Source organism: Eptatretus burgeri, chromosome 5 (genome assembly GCF_056783735.1).
Source record: "Eptatretus burgeri isolate ZD-2024b chromosome 5, Ebu_testis_v1, whole genome shotgun sequence".
Classification (NCBI taxonomy): Eukaryota; Metazoa; Chordata; class Myxini; order Myxiniformes; family Myxinidae; genus Eptatretus; species Eptatretus burgeri.
In genome coordinates this window covers 54711158-54729967 of record NC_140965.1, presented here as the reverse complement: position 1 = coordinate 54729967, position 18810 = coordinate 54711158, and the positions used below count along the sequence as shown (strand labels likewise).

The window sequence follows — 18810 nt, the reverse complement described above, 5'->3', positions numbered from 1 at the left end:
TCTTCCATGACAAAGTCAAATCTCTCACCTGTGAATGGAGGGAATAACCAATCAGCTCTCACATAATCAATTAAACCCAGGTGGCTGGAATTATATAAATAATTTGACTCCTCCCATTCACAAGTGAGGGATGTGGGTGGGTCTTTCTTTATTATTTATATTGACTGCTTTCGACATTTGCACATGGTACATGCTTGGGAGCCTCATGGTATGCATTGCTGTCTGCGCTGTTGCTGATGATTCGCCAATAAGTGATGAAACTGGTCCGGCAGCTGAGGGGGTGTGGAGCATTGGCATTCTCATACATGTGTGATTTGTGAATGGCTTTACAGCTGTTGAGGAGCTCTGGGAAAGGTTTGAAACGGCAAAGGGCTTACCTGAGTCACCTTTCTTGGTTGCTTTATGCAGTTTCTTCAGGATAGAAGAGGATGGGAGGAGTGGAATATATATATATATATATATATATATATATATATATATATATATATATATATATATATATATATATATATATATATATATATATATATATATATATATATATATATATATATATATATACACACTTACTTGCATATGGGCAGGATAGCTGAGAGGTATGCACATGCTTCTGAGCTGTGTAGCCTACATTTGAATCTTGGCCCAGCTATCAACTGCCACCCTAGTGTTTTACATGCAGGGTGAAGCATCAATGAGTGCACCGTCCATTGGATGAGTGTTGAACTGAGCGCTCCATCTGCTGGCATCAAATGATGGACGTTAAACTCTGCAGGCCAGATGAGTGGTAGTGGGCCCTAAATAAGATTGTCAAGATACCGAAACTGAAACTATGACAATAACAACCTGTCGTTTAAATGACCGTTAAATATTTGGCTTCATGCGCGCTCATGAAAAGCACATCTTTATTAAATTTAAATACGTGGCAGGATCGACTCGAGAATCAAAGGAAAATACATCAGTTATAAAATAAACAAGTTTAATGATTAATTAAACTTGTTTATTATATATATCAGGAAATTTCCTGAAATCGATATCAAGAAATTAGGGAATGCAACAGCAACACTTATCTCAAACAAACACAGACAACTTGTCAACTTATCGCTAAGCCTTACATGCAACAGACACAAGGGAGGACAGCATTAAACTGTGGTGTTTCCCACAACGCAGCACAGCTTGCAGTGGTCCTGATGTGCTCGCTGCAGCAACAAGCTTGAACTCTCATTTGCGGTGCCATTCCCTGTGCCATTCCCTGTGCCTCCCGACTCGACCACTGCAGTATGGAGGAAAACGTCTCTCTCTCTCTCTCTCTCTCTCTCTCTCTCTCCCCCTCTCTCTCTCTCTCTCTCTCTCTCTCTCTGTCTCTCTCTCTCTCTCTCTCTCTCTCTCTCTCTCTCTCTCTCTCTCTCCCTCTCTCCCTCTCTCCCTCTCTCCCTCTCTCCCTCTCTCTCTCTCTCTCCCTCTCTCCCTCTCTCCCTCTCTCCCTCTCTCCCTCTCTCCCTCTCTCCCTCTCTCCCTCTCTCCCTCTCTCTCTCTCCCTCTCTCCCTCTCTCCCTCTCTCCCTCTCTCCCTCTCTCTCTCTCTCTCCCTCTCTCCCTCTCTCCCTCTCTCCCTCTCTCCCTCTCTCCCTCTCTCCCTCTCTCCCTCTCTCCCTCTCTCCCTCTCTCCACACACACTCTTCATTCCTTTATCTTTCTCCCTCTCTCCTTTTGTTCTGAGCAAACGTTTTTCCATATCTGATCGATCCAGACATGCGTGGACCAACCGATCAGTGCATGATCATCCGAGTGACGTCATGCAGGCTGCTTTGTGTGTCGTGGAAACCCTTCAGTTATTGGATTTCCAGTTCAAATGTAATTGGCCAAAATGTGTCACCGGCCACATGACATCCCATCCATTGCGCCACATGGAACATTCCACTCAACTGCATCCCCACACCACTCAACCACAACTTTGGCATGACACTTCAAAGGGGGTAATAAGAAAAAAAGATTGCATATTTAATCATGAAACAACACAGACGGATTAAGGGATGATGAGGTGCCATCAAAACACTCGCCTCTGGTGATGCGAATTGGGGTAATTGATAGCTGACTAATCTAATTAAATGATCCCTTCTCTTTGGCCATCTACCTTCCAATAGTTTTTATCTATTCATTCTTTCAATCATCTAACACTCTTCTCATTTTATTAATAGAATTATTCTTAAATAAATAATTCATATGCTGCAATATGTCCCCATTTACAAACATGATGTTACACTCGGTGCATCTCTACTAGTGTGTGTGTGTGTGTGTGTGTGTGTGTGTGTGTGTGTGTGTGTGTGTGTGTGTGTGTGTGTGTGTGTGTGTGTGTGTGTGTGTGTGTGTGTGTGTGTGTGTGTGTCCTCCATAACTCCAAAACCATAAAACCTAGCAGTTTGAAACTTTGCCTGCATACTAAGAAAACTCCAAGGAAGTGCATGAGTGAAAATTGGGTGTTTGGGTTAATTAAACACCCCTTTGGAAGATAATTAACAGCGTTATTTAATTATATCCTTCATCAGATGCTTCCTCGGCCACCTAACTCTTTGGGTTCTTGAGGTGTCTCCTGGGTAACCTCTCCGGGGTCTGAAGCCACCATGTATTTTGGCCTGCTCCACCATGCCTTGACTTGGAATAGGCCACAACTATTTCTTCATGCCAAAGATTTTTTTTCACTATCAAATGCCTGTTCATCGTATCTGCGAATCACCGTATACATCGCTTTTGTAAGTGCAATAGTTTTCAAATTAGGAGCTTGGAGCGATTTCATGCATTATATGATACGATTTTCCACGATATATTCTCACGGACTGATTAAAGTATATCATCGAAATATTACTTCGGTATTGAGGATCGGATACCGTCCGGACTAAATATGTGTCAAAATTTGGAGTGAAATCTGCTAATTTAAAGAAATAACAAATATTATAACTACAATATACCTATTTAATTTAAATAAGCAAGGCTATGTTTCCTGCTTCTCCAAAAATACACAAGAAAATGTGAAATTTCCAAAGCATAAAACTTTTCTTTTTCTCCTGTTTGGAGAATTATATTGAGTGAACAAAAGATTTAAGAATGTGCCAAAGTTAACCAGCTTTATTGAGTTAAATGATTTGACGCATTCACTGCTGGACCTCGCACTCTGTCCCCAAAGGGACTGCCTATCCATAGCATCTGCCAGATCTGTGTCTATACTTTTGGAGGTTTCTCGAGATGCTCTACAGAAAATCAAAGCAAATCTGGTAAAAAAAAAACGGACGTTTTAAAATAAAGTTATAATGTTTGCGTGCACAGACAAGTAGGCAACGTGGCGGATTATCTGCAATGTTTATTTCATGGGCGATTGAACTTTGCAATGTCTCCAGGGTTGCTCCACATTAAACAGCAACTCTTTTGTGGATAAAGTCATTATTTGAATAAATTCATTTTATTTCTTTAACTGCTGCATGTGTGATGAAGACGGGCTTTAAAGTTAAAGGGATCCAAAATGGTATGCAGCCACAGCCTGACCATCCATTCTTTCAGGGTACACACACCTTTGGGGTTTCCTTCCCTTTGGTGTACATATGTTGATCGTGGTGCCGCACTCAGCACGTCCTCTAACGACTGCAATTCAAGGTTATGAATGAACATACAGGTCAGCTACCACTCAAATAGGATTTTGTCAGTTGGTGTCTGTGACTTCTGAGTGATGTTACAATGATCACATTAACAGCATAACGTTTTTGAAACGTATTTCAAATAATCAGATACAAAGTCAAATGAGGAAGTTCATCACTACATATTACAATAGCCAACTCCGATTCCCGTGTTGAGTTATTTCCGCCGCCCAGTGTTCCAGTCCTGCCAGCACAACTCGTGCGTGTTCACCTCGTCCTTCGGGGCTGTCGATCCTTCGATTCCCATTGTGGTGTCCTCTCATAGGATGGCCCTTCAAGAATGATTTCAAGAGCTCAAAGGAATTCCTCATTTTTTCCCGATACACAATCTTTATGAGTTTTAACCAACCTGATTCCAATCAGCTCCATGCGTTAACAACCACTCTGGACATTAACACCTCGTTCACTCATCAGAGTTAAATCAAGCAGGGGACGATCAAAATGCACTTGTTATTGCATGCCACATGTCTCTTTACACCACCCACTCATGGGTTTATATAGTATCACCGAACAATCACGTGCATTCCACAAAATGCGACTCTCGTCCACATTGGGAATTTTGTCTGAGAACGTTCCAGCACCTTCATGAATCTTATCAGGCAGTTTACAGTGCAATACTGCCATATACAGTGAAAATTAGCTCATTACATCAAGCAGTGTACATTACAATTTATTGAACAATGCTAAATTAAACTTATAACATGTCTCCGTCACTTTTAGTCATTCATTACAGGCATTTAGTAATACTTGCAACATCTAGCTTTTAACAGACACGCTCCTTATCAACCATAGAATCGGAGCGCTTGCTTGAGTGCTTAAGTCACTTGCCGAGCGCCCTTCAGTTGATAGCGGCACCGCGCTATGTTATTCTGAGTAAATTGTTCACTCCCTGCAGACGCTTTTGCCACGCCACTTCATTCTGAGCGAGTGGTTCGTGCTCCGTCATCCTGAGTGAGTGGTTCGTGCTCCGTCATCCAGAGCGAGTGGTTCGTGCTCCGTCATCCTGAGCCAGTGGTTCGTGCTCCGTCATCCTGAGCGAGTTGTGCAATAACACCCGAGTTCCAAGACATTTGCCGTATTAACGTCTTTTCTAAATTCCCGAGGCAAATTTTTTGTTCCACCTATCACGTGCAGCTGTTTATAAAGATTAATGTTTCTTTTTTGTTTGTTTGTTTTTTGGAATATATATATATATATATATATATATATATATATATATATATATATATATTTATATATATATATATATTTTCTTTTGTACACTGTTGAGGCTCGTATGAGACCAAACACAGAGAACGTACAAGGGGAGCAGGAGACAAGAGGGGTGGCAGAGGGAAGGAAAAAACAATGTGGAACAGAGACATGAGAAGATATGTGGAAGGGAGAGGGATGGGGTGGGGTACACAGGGGAAACAAGATGGATGCTACAGGGACTTTCAGGTCCTTACACGACAGGGACTTTCAGGAAGGAAAGCAGGGAATTTGAAGGAGGTGGGTTTGGGGTGGATTAACGGGGGTAGAAAAGGTTGTGGTTTTGGATGGCAGAAGATAAGAGATGGTGGTGAACAGCTGTTTTGAAGACCTGGAGGGAAGAGTGTGATTGAAGAGTGTGTGGGTCTTTGTTCCAAAGGTGGAAAAAAGAGGAATGAAAGAATGAAGGTGAGCAGTGATTATTATGTTTGTGAACATATCTCTGAAGTGTCTATATCAATGCAACGTTGTTTTTCGGTGAAAGCCACTCAAGGTTTCTGAGTTGTATACAGTACGTACGTCCTGTAGTTGATAATCACACCGATTCCAACCTGCAGATTCCCGAAAAATTAAAAAAAATTGTGTGTGTGTGTGTGTGTGTGTGTGTGTGTGTGTGTGTGTTCGTGTTCATAAAGCATAACATATTGTTTTGTTGAAACATTCAACTCAAATTTTCCAAAGCAGACTTGTGAGATTTCTGCCAAGTGGCTGATTTCTTTTATTTCGTTTTTCCTGCCTCAAACTTTGTTTGAATTTAAAAAGCTGTTATTATTGTCATGTTTCACTGACACCATGACAACATCAATTGGGGCTTTCAAAAAAGTGCTTTCATATGAATGTGCAAGTAAAAACAAAGTGTGATCAACTGCAAAGCCAGGAAGGCGTTGAACAACGGTGACTCATTCATTTATCATGATCAATGTATCATACTTTATACAGAAAGCTGGTTCTGCCAAAACAGTCTCTCTTGGCAAGCATTGAAATCCTGGACGAATTGCGACTCAGACACAGGATACTCAATTGAAGGTGGCAGGAATTTGGTCAGGGTGCCGGTGATAACTCATCTATTCATTGCTCAAGACACGGTGGTATCTTTTACATACAACTTATTAATGCGAGCAGACGGGAGTCCCAGTTCAACGTTTATCTGAACGGTGCACATCGCCATTGCCATCGCCATTGCCATCGCCATTGCCATCGCCATTGCCATCGCCATCGCCATCGCCATTGCCATTGCCATTGCCATTGCCATCGCCATCGCCATCGCCATCGCCATCATCCTGAATGCTAATCACAAGGGGAACAGTTTACAGCTGGTTTGAGATTCTAACCCAAGCTAGATAGTTGAGAAAGGAGTATGCTTATTTCTCTATCCTGGCATGATAAAGCAAAGAATATATATATATATATATATATATATATATATATATATATATATATATATATATATATATATATATATATATATATATATATATGATCATTTACATTTGCAGGGTAGTAAAATATATTGAGAGATTCTCTATAAACGTGATGCCCATCATGTCTCTTTCTCCATGAAGGTACTTATTACCTCCAAAGGTGGAAGGAGGTTATCTTTTCACCCCTTTCTGTGTGTTTGTTTGTGTGCAGGATATCTCAAAAAAAAAAAAAACAGGACGAACTGATTAGATTTCGGTGAAGATCCGGATTCGGCTACTGGAACTTTTAAAAGTGATTCTTCACCATTGAGAGATGGGGTCAAAATGATATGGAGCAGGATATCTCAAAAAGTTGTCGTCGAATTTTGACGAAACTTGGTGTACTGATTCAATAAAGAATTGATTCAATTTTAGAGAAGATCCGAATCTGGATCCGGATCTGGATCCGATAATTTTTAAAGTGCTTCTTCACCATTGAGAGACGGAGCTAAACCAATATATACCATGATATTTCAAAAACGTATTGGGCCCGATATGTTCTTGTTTCAATTGTTATCATTATCATGGGTTTAATAATGATAACAAGAGATAAACTAGAATGACATTCAGTATAGTGCATACCTCTGCCAGGCTGAATAGTTTGCACATTGTATCCCAATGATAGGCTGGACTGGATCCAGAGCTGAACCAAAATCGAATCGACTTGTTCTTGTTACCAAACCAAATCATCCATCAAGTATGCTCATAACCCGTCCACAACGTTTTACGATATTGCGCAATATGGCGTTTTAGGCGCCACCTCTCAATGGTGAAGAATCGCTTCAAAAATCAAATAATTATCTTATCCAGATCTTCATTTGGATCTTCACCAAAATCTAATCTATTCGTCCTTGTGCATACCCAACCTGTCCACCAAGTTTCGTCCGAATCGGTCTGTAATTTTCAGAAAGATGTTGCTCACAGACAAACAAACAGGAGTGAATACATATCCTCCGAACACCTTCGGTGGTGGAGGTAGTAAGTACTTCCATTGGTGAAAAATAGTTAAAAGTATGAACCTGTTGGCTTGATTGTCCCCATGTTGAGCAAGATGGTTCCTCATGGTCCCCAATTACCCAGAACACATCATGGCCTGCTACAGACTGGTGTTCAGTACACTTCATTGCTTGAGCCAGCTGATGGTCAGAAAGTAAAGCGTTGCCGCCCCTGTAACACCGCCGCTTTATCGGCGTACAGCACGTGCTGTTTATCCAGATTCTCAAATTTATCTGCTTGGAACCGTAACGGAAACAGTCAGCGGTTGCTGGAATGAGTTGTAAACGGTGGGGAATTTTACTTTGTCTCCTTCTGGTTGATTTTCGCTTTTCTGTTTCATTCCAACCAAATGATGATTATTCAGTTGTTGATGGAATAAAATGGAAACGCTGTGGTTTTCATGTCTTCGACTGGATGTGGGCCATTTTCAAAATATTTATATTGACTCGATACTTCCTTTTAAAAGTCATAATGCTGAATATATATATATATATATATATATATATATATATATATATATATATATATATATATATATATATATATATATATATATATATATATATATATATATATATATATATATATATACACACACATTATACATGCGAGTCGTGCAGAAATACCCTGTTGCACTTTTTTGGGGGCAGAGTTAAAATCAATGGTTGTGTTGCGTTTCGTGATGTTGATAAAAGTGTAACACAAAGACCAGTAGTTATGAATACGAAAACACAATGTAGGATTAAGGAAATGCAGGAGTTGGAGAAGGGGGTTGAAGGATCTTATGAGCAGCTCGTGCAAAGCAGCTGTTGCTCACACGGCCATACGTGGCATGGTCTGCCCCAAAACAGACGGCCTTTGAGAAGGGACCTCACGGGACGTGGTATACAGGGGGGGTCGGGGGGCGGGGTGGGAGGTCGGGTGCCGCTTGGAGGCAGGGTAAGCGTCTGGCAGTCCGTCTGTGGCACGTCATCATTCCCTTTTTCAGCACAATGCACGGCTTTCTGTGCACTTTGAGTCCCAAATGGTCAGACCCTTGTAAATAGCAGGTGCTCTTCTGGCACGCTCCATCCGCCATAATTTCTTGCCTCATCATGGCAGCCTGTGAATTTGAATTTTAATTGCGTGTGGGCCACATTGGAGCATTTGGTTGTTGCTGACAGGTGGGCATGTCAGCAGTACTTTACAGCTGGCATGCTAATCCCACAGTCACGTGATGAAAGAACAGGAGGAATAGCTCTGCAAGGTGAAAGGTCATGAGATAGAAATCGAAAATTTGAAGCAACTTAATGATGTAAAAATGTCAGCATCAATAACAAGGTGTAATTAGCTGATTAGTTATATCCTAATCTGCATGATTAGAGAAAACGTATTTTAAACTGTAGTTTAGGCCTGCAAAGGCAGTGTTCAGCAGGGTCTTTAAACCCCTCCATAATCTTGTGTTTTTTTCTCATTTATTTATTTGATTAATACCATTTTCCCTTTCTGCTCCCTCGTCTCCCAACCAGCGGCCCTTGAACCAGAGGCTGCTAGTTCTCTTTTGAATCAGTTCAATCGATGCTTGGCTCCAGCCAGGCAATCCATTGGAGTGTCTGATGACATCACGTTCTGGATGCTTTTGAACTGTATTTTGCAGGAGAAAGTTCAGTTTGGATCATGAAATCAAGAGAATCAGAAGTGTTTGCTATTTCTCCCAGCCTCTCCATGGAAGCCCTCACCAGAACTCTCGACCAGAGCATCACCACAGCGGTTCTTTATTTAAAAAAAATTCTCGTATCCAGATCTGGATCTTCACCAAAATCCAAACAACTCGTCCTTATCACACACCCAAAAACTGTCCATCAAGTTTCGTCCAAATCCATCCATTACCTTTTGAGGTATCCTATTCACAAACAGAGAGACAAATGGAGCGACACTTGGCAAAATAGAACAAAGTGGAACGGCACTCAGTGGAGCGCATACCTCCGCAAAGCTAGCAGTTTGCATTTGTATCTAAAATTTCAGCTTGCTACTTCACCTGGAAGGTACCGAACATTCATATGAGTCAGCCAATCATTGAATCAGTCAGTCGATGAGTCAGTCAGTCAGTGTGTGGTTAAGATATGAGCTTTATATTTTTGAATATATATATTATATTCCTACTTATCTTTCTGATGCTTTACTTGTACAATGTAGATTCGGTTTGCTCATGCTGTATGTTCACACTCACTAATCACTGTAAATCATTTGTTATTCATTTGCAATTTGTGGAACCAAAGGATTCTTCTGTTCCTCTCATGTGAGTCCTCTGCTGCATGCAACACAGGGAGTGTGGCAGCCAGCTCAGGACTGCAACCTGGGCAGTGTATCATCAAGGTGAATGGTTGCAACGTTGCCAAGGCAGGCCAGGCAACAGTGGTGGGCCATCTGACATCGTTTCGCCAACGCAGGCACAGCATGCAGGCAAGCTGTGCCATTTACTGGACTCGCAACACCATCAAAACATGCCTTTTCTATTGATTTTTGTTGTAGATTGCTCAATACCTATGTTAGAGCTAAAATTAAAATGTGGGGCAGTAAACAAACATGGATTTTGGTTGAATTTGATAAAATGTACAAACTTGTATTTACTCGGCCGTTCCACAAGGTCAAAGGCCAGAAAGGTATAAGAGGTCACAAAATGACGTTAAAAAAAAATAGAAAGGTTTGTCCACCTGGAAAGGTAATATCGAGTTGGTTAATTTGTTTCACAAATGAGTGCCAAGAGTAAATGGCCTTGTCTCCACGAATGAGGAATCGAGCAGATTAATTAATTAACAGCTGTGGCCAGGTGAATCAGACATGGGAAGTTGTCAGCCACTCAAGCACACCTATTTTATGTTGTGCTTAACCTAGAATCATCATCATAATTTACTGGATGGGGTAAGTAGGCTTCGTGCCGGCCCGATAACCCGATCTTATATGAAAGCTTTTACGGGATGTCTCTGCCTCAAAGAGGGCAGACAAAGCTTCAGACAAATGTCAGGCCTGGCCAGGTGTTTCGTGAAAGACTTGGGTCAAAAACATTCCTGGGCTGATCCCATGAAATGGGAACAATTGAGGCCATCATAGTAGTAGTGGCAGTTGTAGTAATACCATAATAGATTATATGAGGAATAAAGCCCAGAAGAAGATAGTTTGGAGATACCCTCCTCTGCCTTATCGCAAGAAAATCAAATTTTAGCCTTTCCGTGTGGCAGCGTATGTGATGCCCAATGTGTTTCATGTTATCCCTACCTCATGCGAAAGGTCGTATCAAGATCTGGCATGCATAATCAACATCGTCCCTCGATCATAATGGGCACCATCTGACTGAAACTGAACTTCTGTCATTTTTGACATTATTGTGTTCAATTTTGCCATCTTTTTATACTTTTCTCGTCAAATCTAATAAAATTCCATGATGAATGCAAGGCAGATTTGTTTTTTTTTTAAATAAGGATGTCAACCTGTCCCACGTTTGATTCCCACAACCATGTGCCTGAACAATCACCTTTCTGATCTTGTCTGGAGTCAATATTTTCAGATGATATGAAGTCATTCATGATGTTCATTCAGCTCTTTAATCACTGATTATTTATTTGGTCTTTGTCCAAGTTATTAAACTTTAAACATGCTCCTGTTGACTCATCAATGGATGCCAGAAAACTGAAACACTTGAGTAGTCTTTCCACACATATGCTGTTGTTTTTAATTAGTGTGGGGTCAAAGCATGACTTGTCATTCTTCTTCTGAGTGGCATCAAAGGCCCCCTTCACTCACCTCAGGTTGTTCTCTGCACTTATTGATCTCTGTGAACTATCTCTGTAATGGGAAATTTTCACAAACACTATGCCTGGCAGCTACAAGGTTGCTTTTTTATATGGTGGCTTCGGCATTTGAAGGTTCATCATTGTGACATCATTGAAATACTTCGCTTACCTCAGGAGTGTTTGTAACATTGTGTTTTGTAATATTAATGGTACGTATATTTTATTTGAGAACCTTAATTAATTTCCACACACTAAAAACTATATGTTAGGAACATAATATTTTGCGTACATGTAGCCTCATGTTACAGAAATACGTAACATGATCCTGAGAGCCCATATTTATGTACAGCCAAAATGGCTGTCAGTCTACCAGTCAGCTGTCTTTGATCAGATTGCAAAATAAATTGAGTTGCACGTGTATGCCATCATGTACTGTGCTTGTGCCAAGTTTGAACAACATCGCACCATGCATGTCTGAGAAATGGTTGGGGACACATTTAAGTAACAAAATGGCCACCTGTCGGCCATCTTGGATCTGATCTCTTTAAAAATATATATGATGTGCATATGGAAACTATCATTCATTATCTGGCTGGCAAGTTTGAGCAACATTAGTAAATGCATGTCTGAGAAATGGTTTAGGACATGCTCAACATCAGGATTTTTAAAACTAAAATGTCCATCAGTCGGCCATTTTGGATCTGATGTCAAAACAAAATGATGTGAATATATGTATTCCATCATGTGTTTTCTTTGTGCGAAGTACAAATAAAATTGGTTTATACATGTCTGAGATATGGTTGTGGATGCACGCGCGCGCGCGCACACACACACGCGCACACACACACACACTTACCAATGTGGTTAATGTTGTTTAAACTTGACACACAGATAATGAATGATGGCTTACATAAGCACGTCATTTCTTTTCCAGATGAGATCCAAGACGGCCGACTGGCGGCCATTTTCTTATTTTAATGTGTCCCCGAACATTTCTCAGACATGCATGGTTCCAATTTTGTTCAAACTTGGCACAAGCACAGTACATGATAGCATGCATGTACCCCCTCACTTTATTTTGCGATCTGATCAAAGATGGCCAACAGCTTGACTGGTGACCATTTTAGTTGTACACAAATATGGGCCAGCCCTTTTACTCCATGCAGCAAAATTACTAAAACAACGGGGGCTTTGCCATTTTATCTCTTTTTTTTTTCACTTGCTTCATGATGCCTTCAAATCAAGTTTAATATATTGAGTCTTCATAAACTACTCCAAAGTGATAAAGCTAAAAATGCAGATAAAATGTGAATAAGTTCGATGAACAGAGAAAATCAGATGATTCTCTGTTCCATAAGTATTTTGCCACAACCCTTTTACCTAATTAAACCTAAGTCACTTCAGAAGCAAATTACTTGTTTGAAAGGTTACCAAAAAAAGTGTAATAGGTTTCACCTGTATGTATTCAGTAGTTTAACCTCAAAATTAAGCTCCCTCACTTATCTAAGGAGTTTTAAGGTGAAACTCACTTGGTCAATCAACAAGGCAAACATGAAGACCAAGGAGCATTCCAAAGACGTCAGTCATAGTTCATGAAAAGGTTATCAAGAAGATTTCAGTCACTCATTATTCCGTTGAGTGCGGTGAATTCCATCATCAAGAAGTAGAAGAAAATGTATTATACCACCCCAGACTCTACCCAGATCAGGTCCCACATTGAAACTCGGCAGCCAGGCAAGCAGGAAACTGGATTGGGATGTCACTGTAAATCCAACAATGACTTTGAAAGATCTGCAAGGATCTATGTTGGAGATGGGGGTCAATATGCATCAATCAACAATATCCCGTTTCCATCACAAAGCTGGCCTATATGGACAGTTGGCAAGAAAGACTTGATACAACACCATATAAAACACTCAAAAAGTGAGAAGACAGTTAGTTCCTGATAAACACCAAAAATTACCATTCATTTACTGGATCCCAAAAATGTACAAAAACCCTTGTAAGATGAGATTCATCATCGCAAGCAGAGAATGCAATTTGAGAGCATCGTCAGTTGATACCACACAGGTGATGAATCTATTTTATAAATGCTTAAAAAAAACTCCCATGAACAGGCAAGGTTTTATTCTGGAATTAAAAAAATTCTGGATCATTGATAATTCCAAACCTGTAATAGATAGTATCCACAACAAAAATAATAGGGGTGAGGTGAAAAGTTTATAAACTTATGATTTTTCTCCATTATACACAAACATTCCGCATGACAAGCTCGTAACTGCATTGGACAGAGCGATAGATAAAGCATTTTCAGGAGGTCATAAAGTTTACATTGAAATCTATCAAAAAAGAGTAAACTGGAATGTAAAGGAAAATCTATATTCATGTCGTTTTTCAAAAAATAAACTTAAAGTATTTGATTTCTCCTGAAGAACAGTTTCTTTACATTTGGCAACAAGATACTCCAGCAGACATTGGGGTTACCCGTGGGTTCAGATCCGGCCCCTTTCTTAACAAACTTATTCCTGCACATGTACGAGTCTGATTGGGTCCAGAACATGTGCAGGAATAAACTACCAACTGTGCGAAGGTGTGGAACCATCGAATAGATTAATTGATACTTTACCAGCAATTGATGATGGGTTTGCATTTGATCAGCTTTATGATGACATGTATCCAAAATTAACTCGATTTTAAAAAAAGGAAAACCAAATTCACATTTCAGTTTCTTTTTTAGAATTACAAATCAATATCATTAATAATAAATTTCGCACAATTATTTGATAAACCAGATGCTTTTCCATTGCATGTTGTCGCCTAGAGCAGGGCGCATTTAGACTTGATTTACATCATACCCCTCCGAGTTAAAGGTCAAGGTCAAATGGTGGTCTGAAAAAATAACGTTTTTGTCATTGTTTGATTTTTTTTTTTTCTTTTGCCATTGTGGAATTCGACAGACTCCTTGGCCTTCCAAGATGTTCTTGCATCATAATAATGTACCTGCGCTGAAGTTGTACACCAGATATTTGATTCGTGTTCTTGACCTACTACATCAAATTGTGACCGAATTAACAAAAACCAACTTCCTCTCCTGTTGCAGCCAACGTGTGGCCCTAAATGGAGTTCTCTCATCTCCTCTTCCTGTCCAGGCTGGAGTTCCTCAAGGCAGTGTTCTGGGCCCTGTTCTTTTTCTAGTTTTCATCAATGATCTCTCTGACTCTCTGGAAAATCCCTTTATCCCTTTGCTGATGACTCCACCCTCTGCCAGAGCATATATCATCCCTCAGACCAGCAGGCAGCAGCTTCTTCGCTCACTGCAGATCTCGATAAAATCACAAACTGGACCAACACTTGGAGCATGTCTTTCAATTCTGACAATTCTCACACTCTCACTATGTCTCTCCAAAAGGACCATTTGGAACCCCCCACCCCCCTCCCTCCATCTACTTTCTTAACAATCCTCTGGAAGAAGTCCTTTCTTTCAAGCCTCTGGGTCTCATTATCGGCATTGATCTTTCCTGGGAAAGCCACATTTCCAACCTGACCTCCAAAGCCAGTTGCTGACTGGGGATCGTCTGTCGTGCTAACTTCTTCCTCGGCCCACCTGAGCTCCTGACCATATACAAAGCTTTCATCCACAGCCTGATAGAGTACTGAATGCTCTCCCCTCTGGGCTGGTACTCCCACCTCTCACCTTTCTCGGCTTCACGCTGTGGAAACTAAGGCATTTAGGATCGTTGGTATCTCCTGCGGTGAGGCTGAGTCTTTGGTCCTCTCACTCTTTTACCACATGCAGGTCGGTGGTCTTTCTGTATTCTACCGTCTCCTCTCCAGTCCCGCCGCCCCCCCCTGCTCTGTCTGCAATATCCCCCCCATATTTCCACAGTGCACTCAAGGTCCGCCAGCAACCCCCTTCTGGTAAAACTACCAAAATCACGAATCACTGCTCACCTTCACTCTTTCATTCTTCTTTTTTCCCCACCTTTGGAACAAATTCCCACACTCTCTTCAATCCCATTCTTCCCTCCAGGCCTTCAAAACTGCTGTTCACCACCACCTCCACCCCCATCCAAATCCTCGATCTTTTCTACCCCCCCCTGCCCCCGTTAATCCACCCCAAGCCCACCTCCTTCAAATTCCCTGCTTTCCTTCCTGAAAATCCCTGTAATGTCCATCTTGTATACCCCGTGTTCCCCGCCCCATCCCTCTCCCTTCCACAGATCTCCCAATGTGTCTTCCCCACTGTTTTGTCCTTCCCTCTCCCTCCCCTCTTGTATCCTGCCCCCCTTATTGTGCATTGTGTGTTAGCTCTCATACGAGCCTCGCCAATGTGTACAAAAAAGAATAATAGTAATAATAATAATAATAATGACCTTTTTGGTCAGAACTTGAATAATTTTTGTCTGATTTTTCATGATGTTGAGCTTGCTGGATAGATTGAACATGGGAACACATTTTCTTAATTTATACTCTTTATTAACATTTTAGCATTTACACTCTCTCCATAAGTGTTGATGGTCAAGGTCGTATCGTGGTCCGAAAAGAATATGGCCATCATTGGAGCATGGGCTTACCCTTGGCGATCGCTTTGTGATCACAGGTATCTAGTTTTGTTTTGTCGGTGGGTGGGTTTACAAATTTACATGGTTGGTTATGGATACCCTTTCTGGCTTGCTGTATTTGTGGTTCCGTACAAATTGGATTTGGTAATCTGTTGAACTTTTCAACTACTCAGCCAACCCTGCAGTTATCAATGTGCACGTACATTCTTGGGAAGCATTGGTTTTTGTGGAACATTTTGTGAATTGTTCGGAGTTTTCTTGTTTGATATTTAGTTTATTTGTATGATATTATTTTCACATGTGGAAGGTCAACGTCACAAGAAAAACATGAAATGATGTCATTTTGGATGATGGACCTTCATGTGTTGGGTCTCCCCTTCAGCATTGCTGTTTTTTTAATTGCTTTTTCAAAGGTCTTTGCTTTATGTGCTACTTGTGAATGTCTGCTGCTGTCGAGGAATCTGGATAGGGTTTGAAACAGCAAAGGTCTTACCTTGTGTATCTTTTCTTGGTTGCTTTATGCAGCTTTCTTTGGCTGGAAGAGCATTGGGGTCAATTTATTTGAAAATCTTTGCCACCTTTTGTAATTGATTCAGTGAGAGCTGATTGGTTATTCCCTCAAATTACAGGTGAGAGACGTGATTAGATATTGTCACTTGTACTGTATTTTTTTTTAATATTGTTTTAAGAAGAAAGATGCATCCACCCAAAAAAGTAACTTTATCTACTCTGCTAATGCAAGTAATAAGTAAGAGCAGACCCGGTCTTAGGCGACATTTCAACCGCTTCCAGGTGAGCTTCCTCAGGCCAATAGACCCCAAGACTTAGCACTTGTCCACTTTTATTCCATGTCCACTTATGACTTTTATTCTCACCTTCTCAAGCCGAACTTCTTTGTCATGTCAATCTCGCCTTTGTTTCAAATTCCTTCCAGTTTCACCAATGTATAATTCATCACAGTCTCTGCATTACGAATGATAAACTACTCCAGATTTGTCACCTGTTGATATCGTGTCCTTTCGTTTTGAAATGCCATTACAGATGATTTGATGTTTATTGTTTAAGGTTTGGAAAAATAAAAACACTCCTCCATTGACCTTGCGCACCAGCACATGACCTGAATTTAAGAATGGTCACCTCGGGAATAAAAGCGGGCATGTGCCGAGGCTCGGGGTCTATTGGCCTGAGGAAGCTTGCTGGGAAGCGGGTGAAACATCACCCGAAACCGGGTCTGCTATTACTTATGACTTGAATTAGCAGAATAGAAGTAGTTACTTTTTTGGTTGGATGCGGTTTTCTTCTGTTAAAAAATGTATAATCCTAACCACACCGAACTTCAAATATATAATACGGTCATACAGAAAGATTACTTTCATTAAATAATAACTTTATTGAGGAGGGGCTGGGGTGGAGGGTGAATATAGTTGTAGGCTGAGGAATGAACAAACACCCAACTCTCATTGACTTTTTGAGAAGACTATATCAGTCATCACATTGACTATGTATACAATCACCCATCCATAATAATTTACGACCTCCTCGTCCTGTTTAATAAGAATAATAATAATAATATCTCCTGTTTCTGCTGCCACTACCTTTCCAGTTCAAAAACAGAAATGAACAGGATGAGGATCAAGAACGAAAATGGGAGGGAGAATCTTTGAGTGTGGAATGAACAGTAAATTCGAGCGCATTCCGCCTCAATGAAAGTTCGTCCATGCGACAGCACTTGGGACTGCCATAAAATGCATTGGTCATCATATTATTCTTCCAGGGTGGATGATTGTGGGTCATGGAACCACTTATTTTTTTTACAGGTTTTACCCACTGCCTGAATGTATTCCTTTTTCAGATGGCGAACACAAGCATCATACATGCTGACTCCTTGCATGGCTAGTGTTTTATTTTATTTGATATATCATGAAAAATTTTTCCAAGAATTGTTCGTACACACCTATAATCTGTAAGAGTTGTCCGCTGCTCCAAGAGAAGAGTGAAGCATAGCTTTTGTGCAGCTTTGTTTCCATAAAGGAATTGTTTTCTTTGGCACAGCATCACACACAGCGCACAATACGTTGTGCGCTTTTGTATTTTATTTGCCAAGTCGAGCTTGTGCTTATGATTATAATTAGTCCTCTCATGAGGATCATTCATGGTAGACAATGTTGCTCTTGAGATGTTCAGTAAAAGGTCACATTTATGGGGTCAAGTACATATTTAGCTCTTTATGTGGTCATTATCAAATGAACCATTTCTGATTCTAAAGCAACTGAACCTAAAAAGGGGGGAATATAAATTTTTCTCTGAACTAAATGTTGACTTTCCATACTCTGACCTCTGTTCTAGCCCTCATTGGTGCTGGCTTGTTCGTATACAAGCTCTTATCCTCACATTTGGAGTAACGCACACTCAACACGTGTTTTGTCCCTCTACTTTGCTTTCCGTCCTTCAGGAAGAGCCTGATTGGGTTTATGGCTCAGCTGAGAGCTGCACCGAAGCAGAGCGAGAACACGAACGAGGAGGCAAGTTGGTCATCCATAACTCGCTGGATGCACCATGCTCTCCTCAGCAGCATCTTCTTGGAGGCAGGGACCTCATCTCGGAGTTGGCCGAAAGCCGACTGGAAGAAAGTGAGGGCAAGGAGTGCTTGTCTGGGATTGGCTCATTAAGAGTTTGTCTTAATTTTATTGGACAGTTCTGCAGTGATTTTATTTATTTATGAGTTTTATAGTCTCCCCTCCTCTACCCCTTCACCCCCCCCTCCCACAACCCTCAGACCCCTTACCCCTTCCTTTCAATATTGTGATGAGGGAAGTGGAAAAGATGGAGAGGTAAGAGGAAGGGCATGTGTGGGGCATATGAAGGGCTGGGGTCAAAAGTTCCACCTTTGTAGCATGGGAGACAGGGTTTTGCAATTGTCTGTGACTGTGACTGTGTCTGTGTCTGTGTCTGTGTCTGTGTCTGTCCGAGCCGTAACTTTTTTTTAGTATTTGTCCCGTTCACCAAATAAAATTATAAATTTGTCTTCTCCATATTCTCATAACAAAGCTTTGTTGAAAATTAGGTGACAAAGGTACAGTTTAGTCTAC

At 40.9% G+C, this 18810-nt stretch overlaps 1 protein-coding gene across 2 annotated transcripts in view; it reads left to right on the top strand.

Annotated features, from left to right (window-relative positions):
* LOC147026460 (phosphatidylinositol 3,4,5-trisphosphate-dependent Rac exchanger 2 protein-like) overlaps positions 1-18810 on the top strand; it is a 191247-nt gene that overhangs the window by 75907 nt on the left and 96530 nt on the right. For both annotated transcript variants that reach the window (XM_085881887.1, XM_085881886.1), the window contains 2 exons: positions 9695-9831; positions 18174-18351. In XM_085881887.1, coding sequence (XP_085738013.1) covers positions 9695-9831; positions 18174-18351 — 315 coding nt within the window. The remainder of the gene's footprint in view (positions 1-9694; positions 9832-18173; positions 18352-18810) is intronic.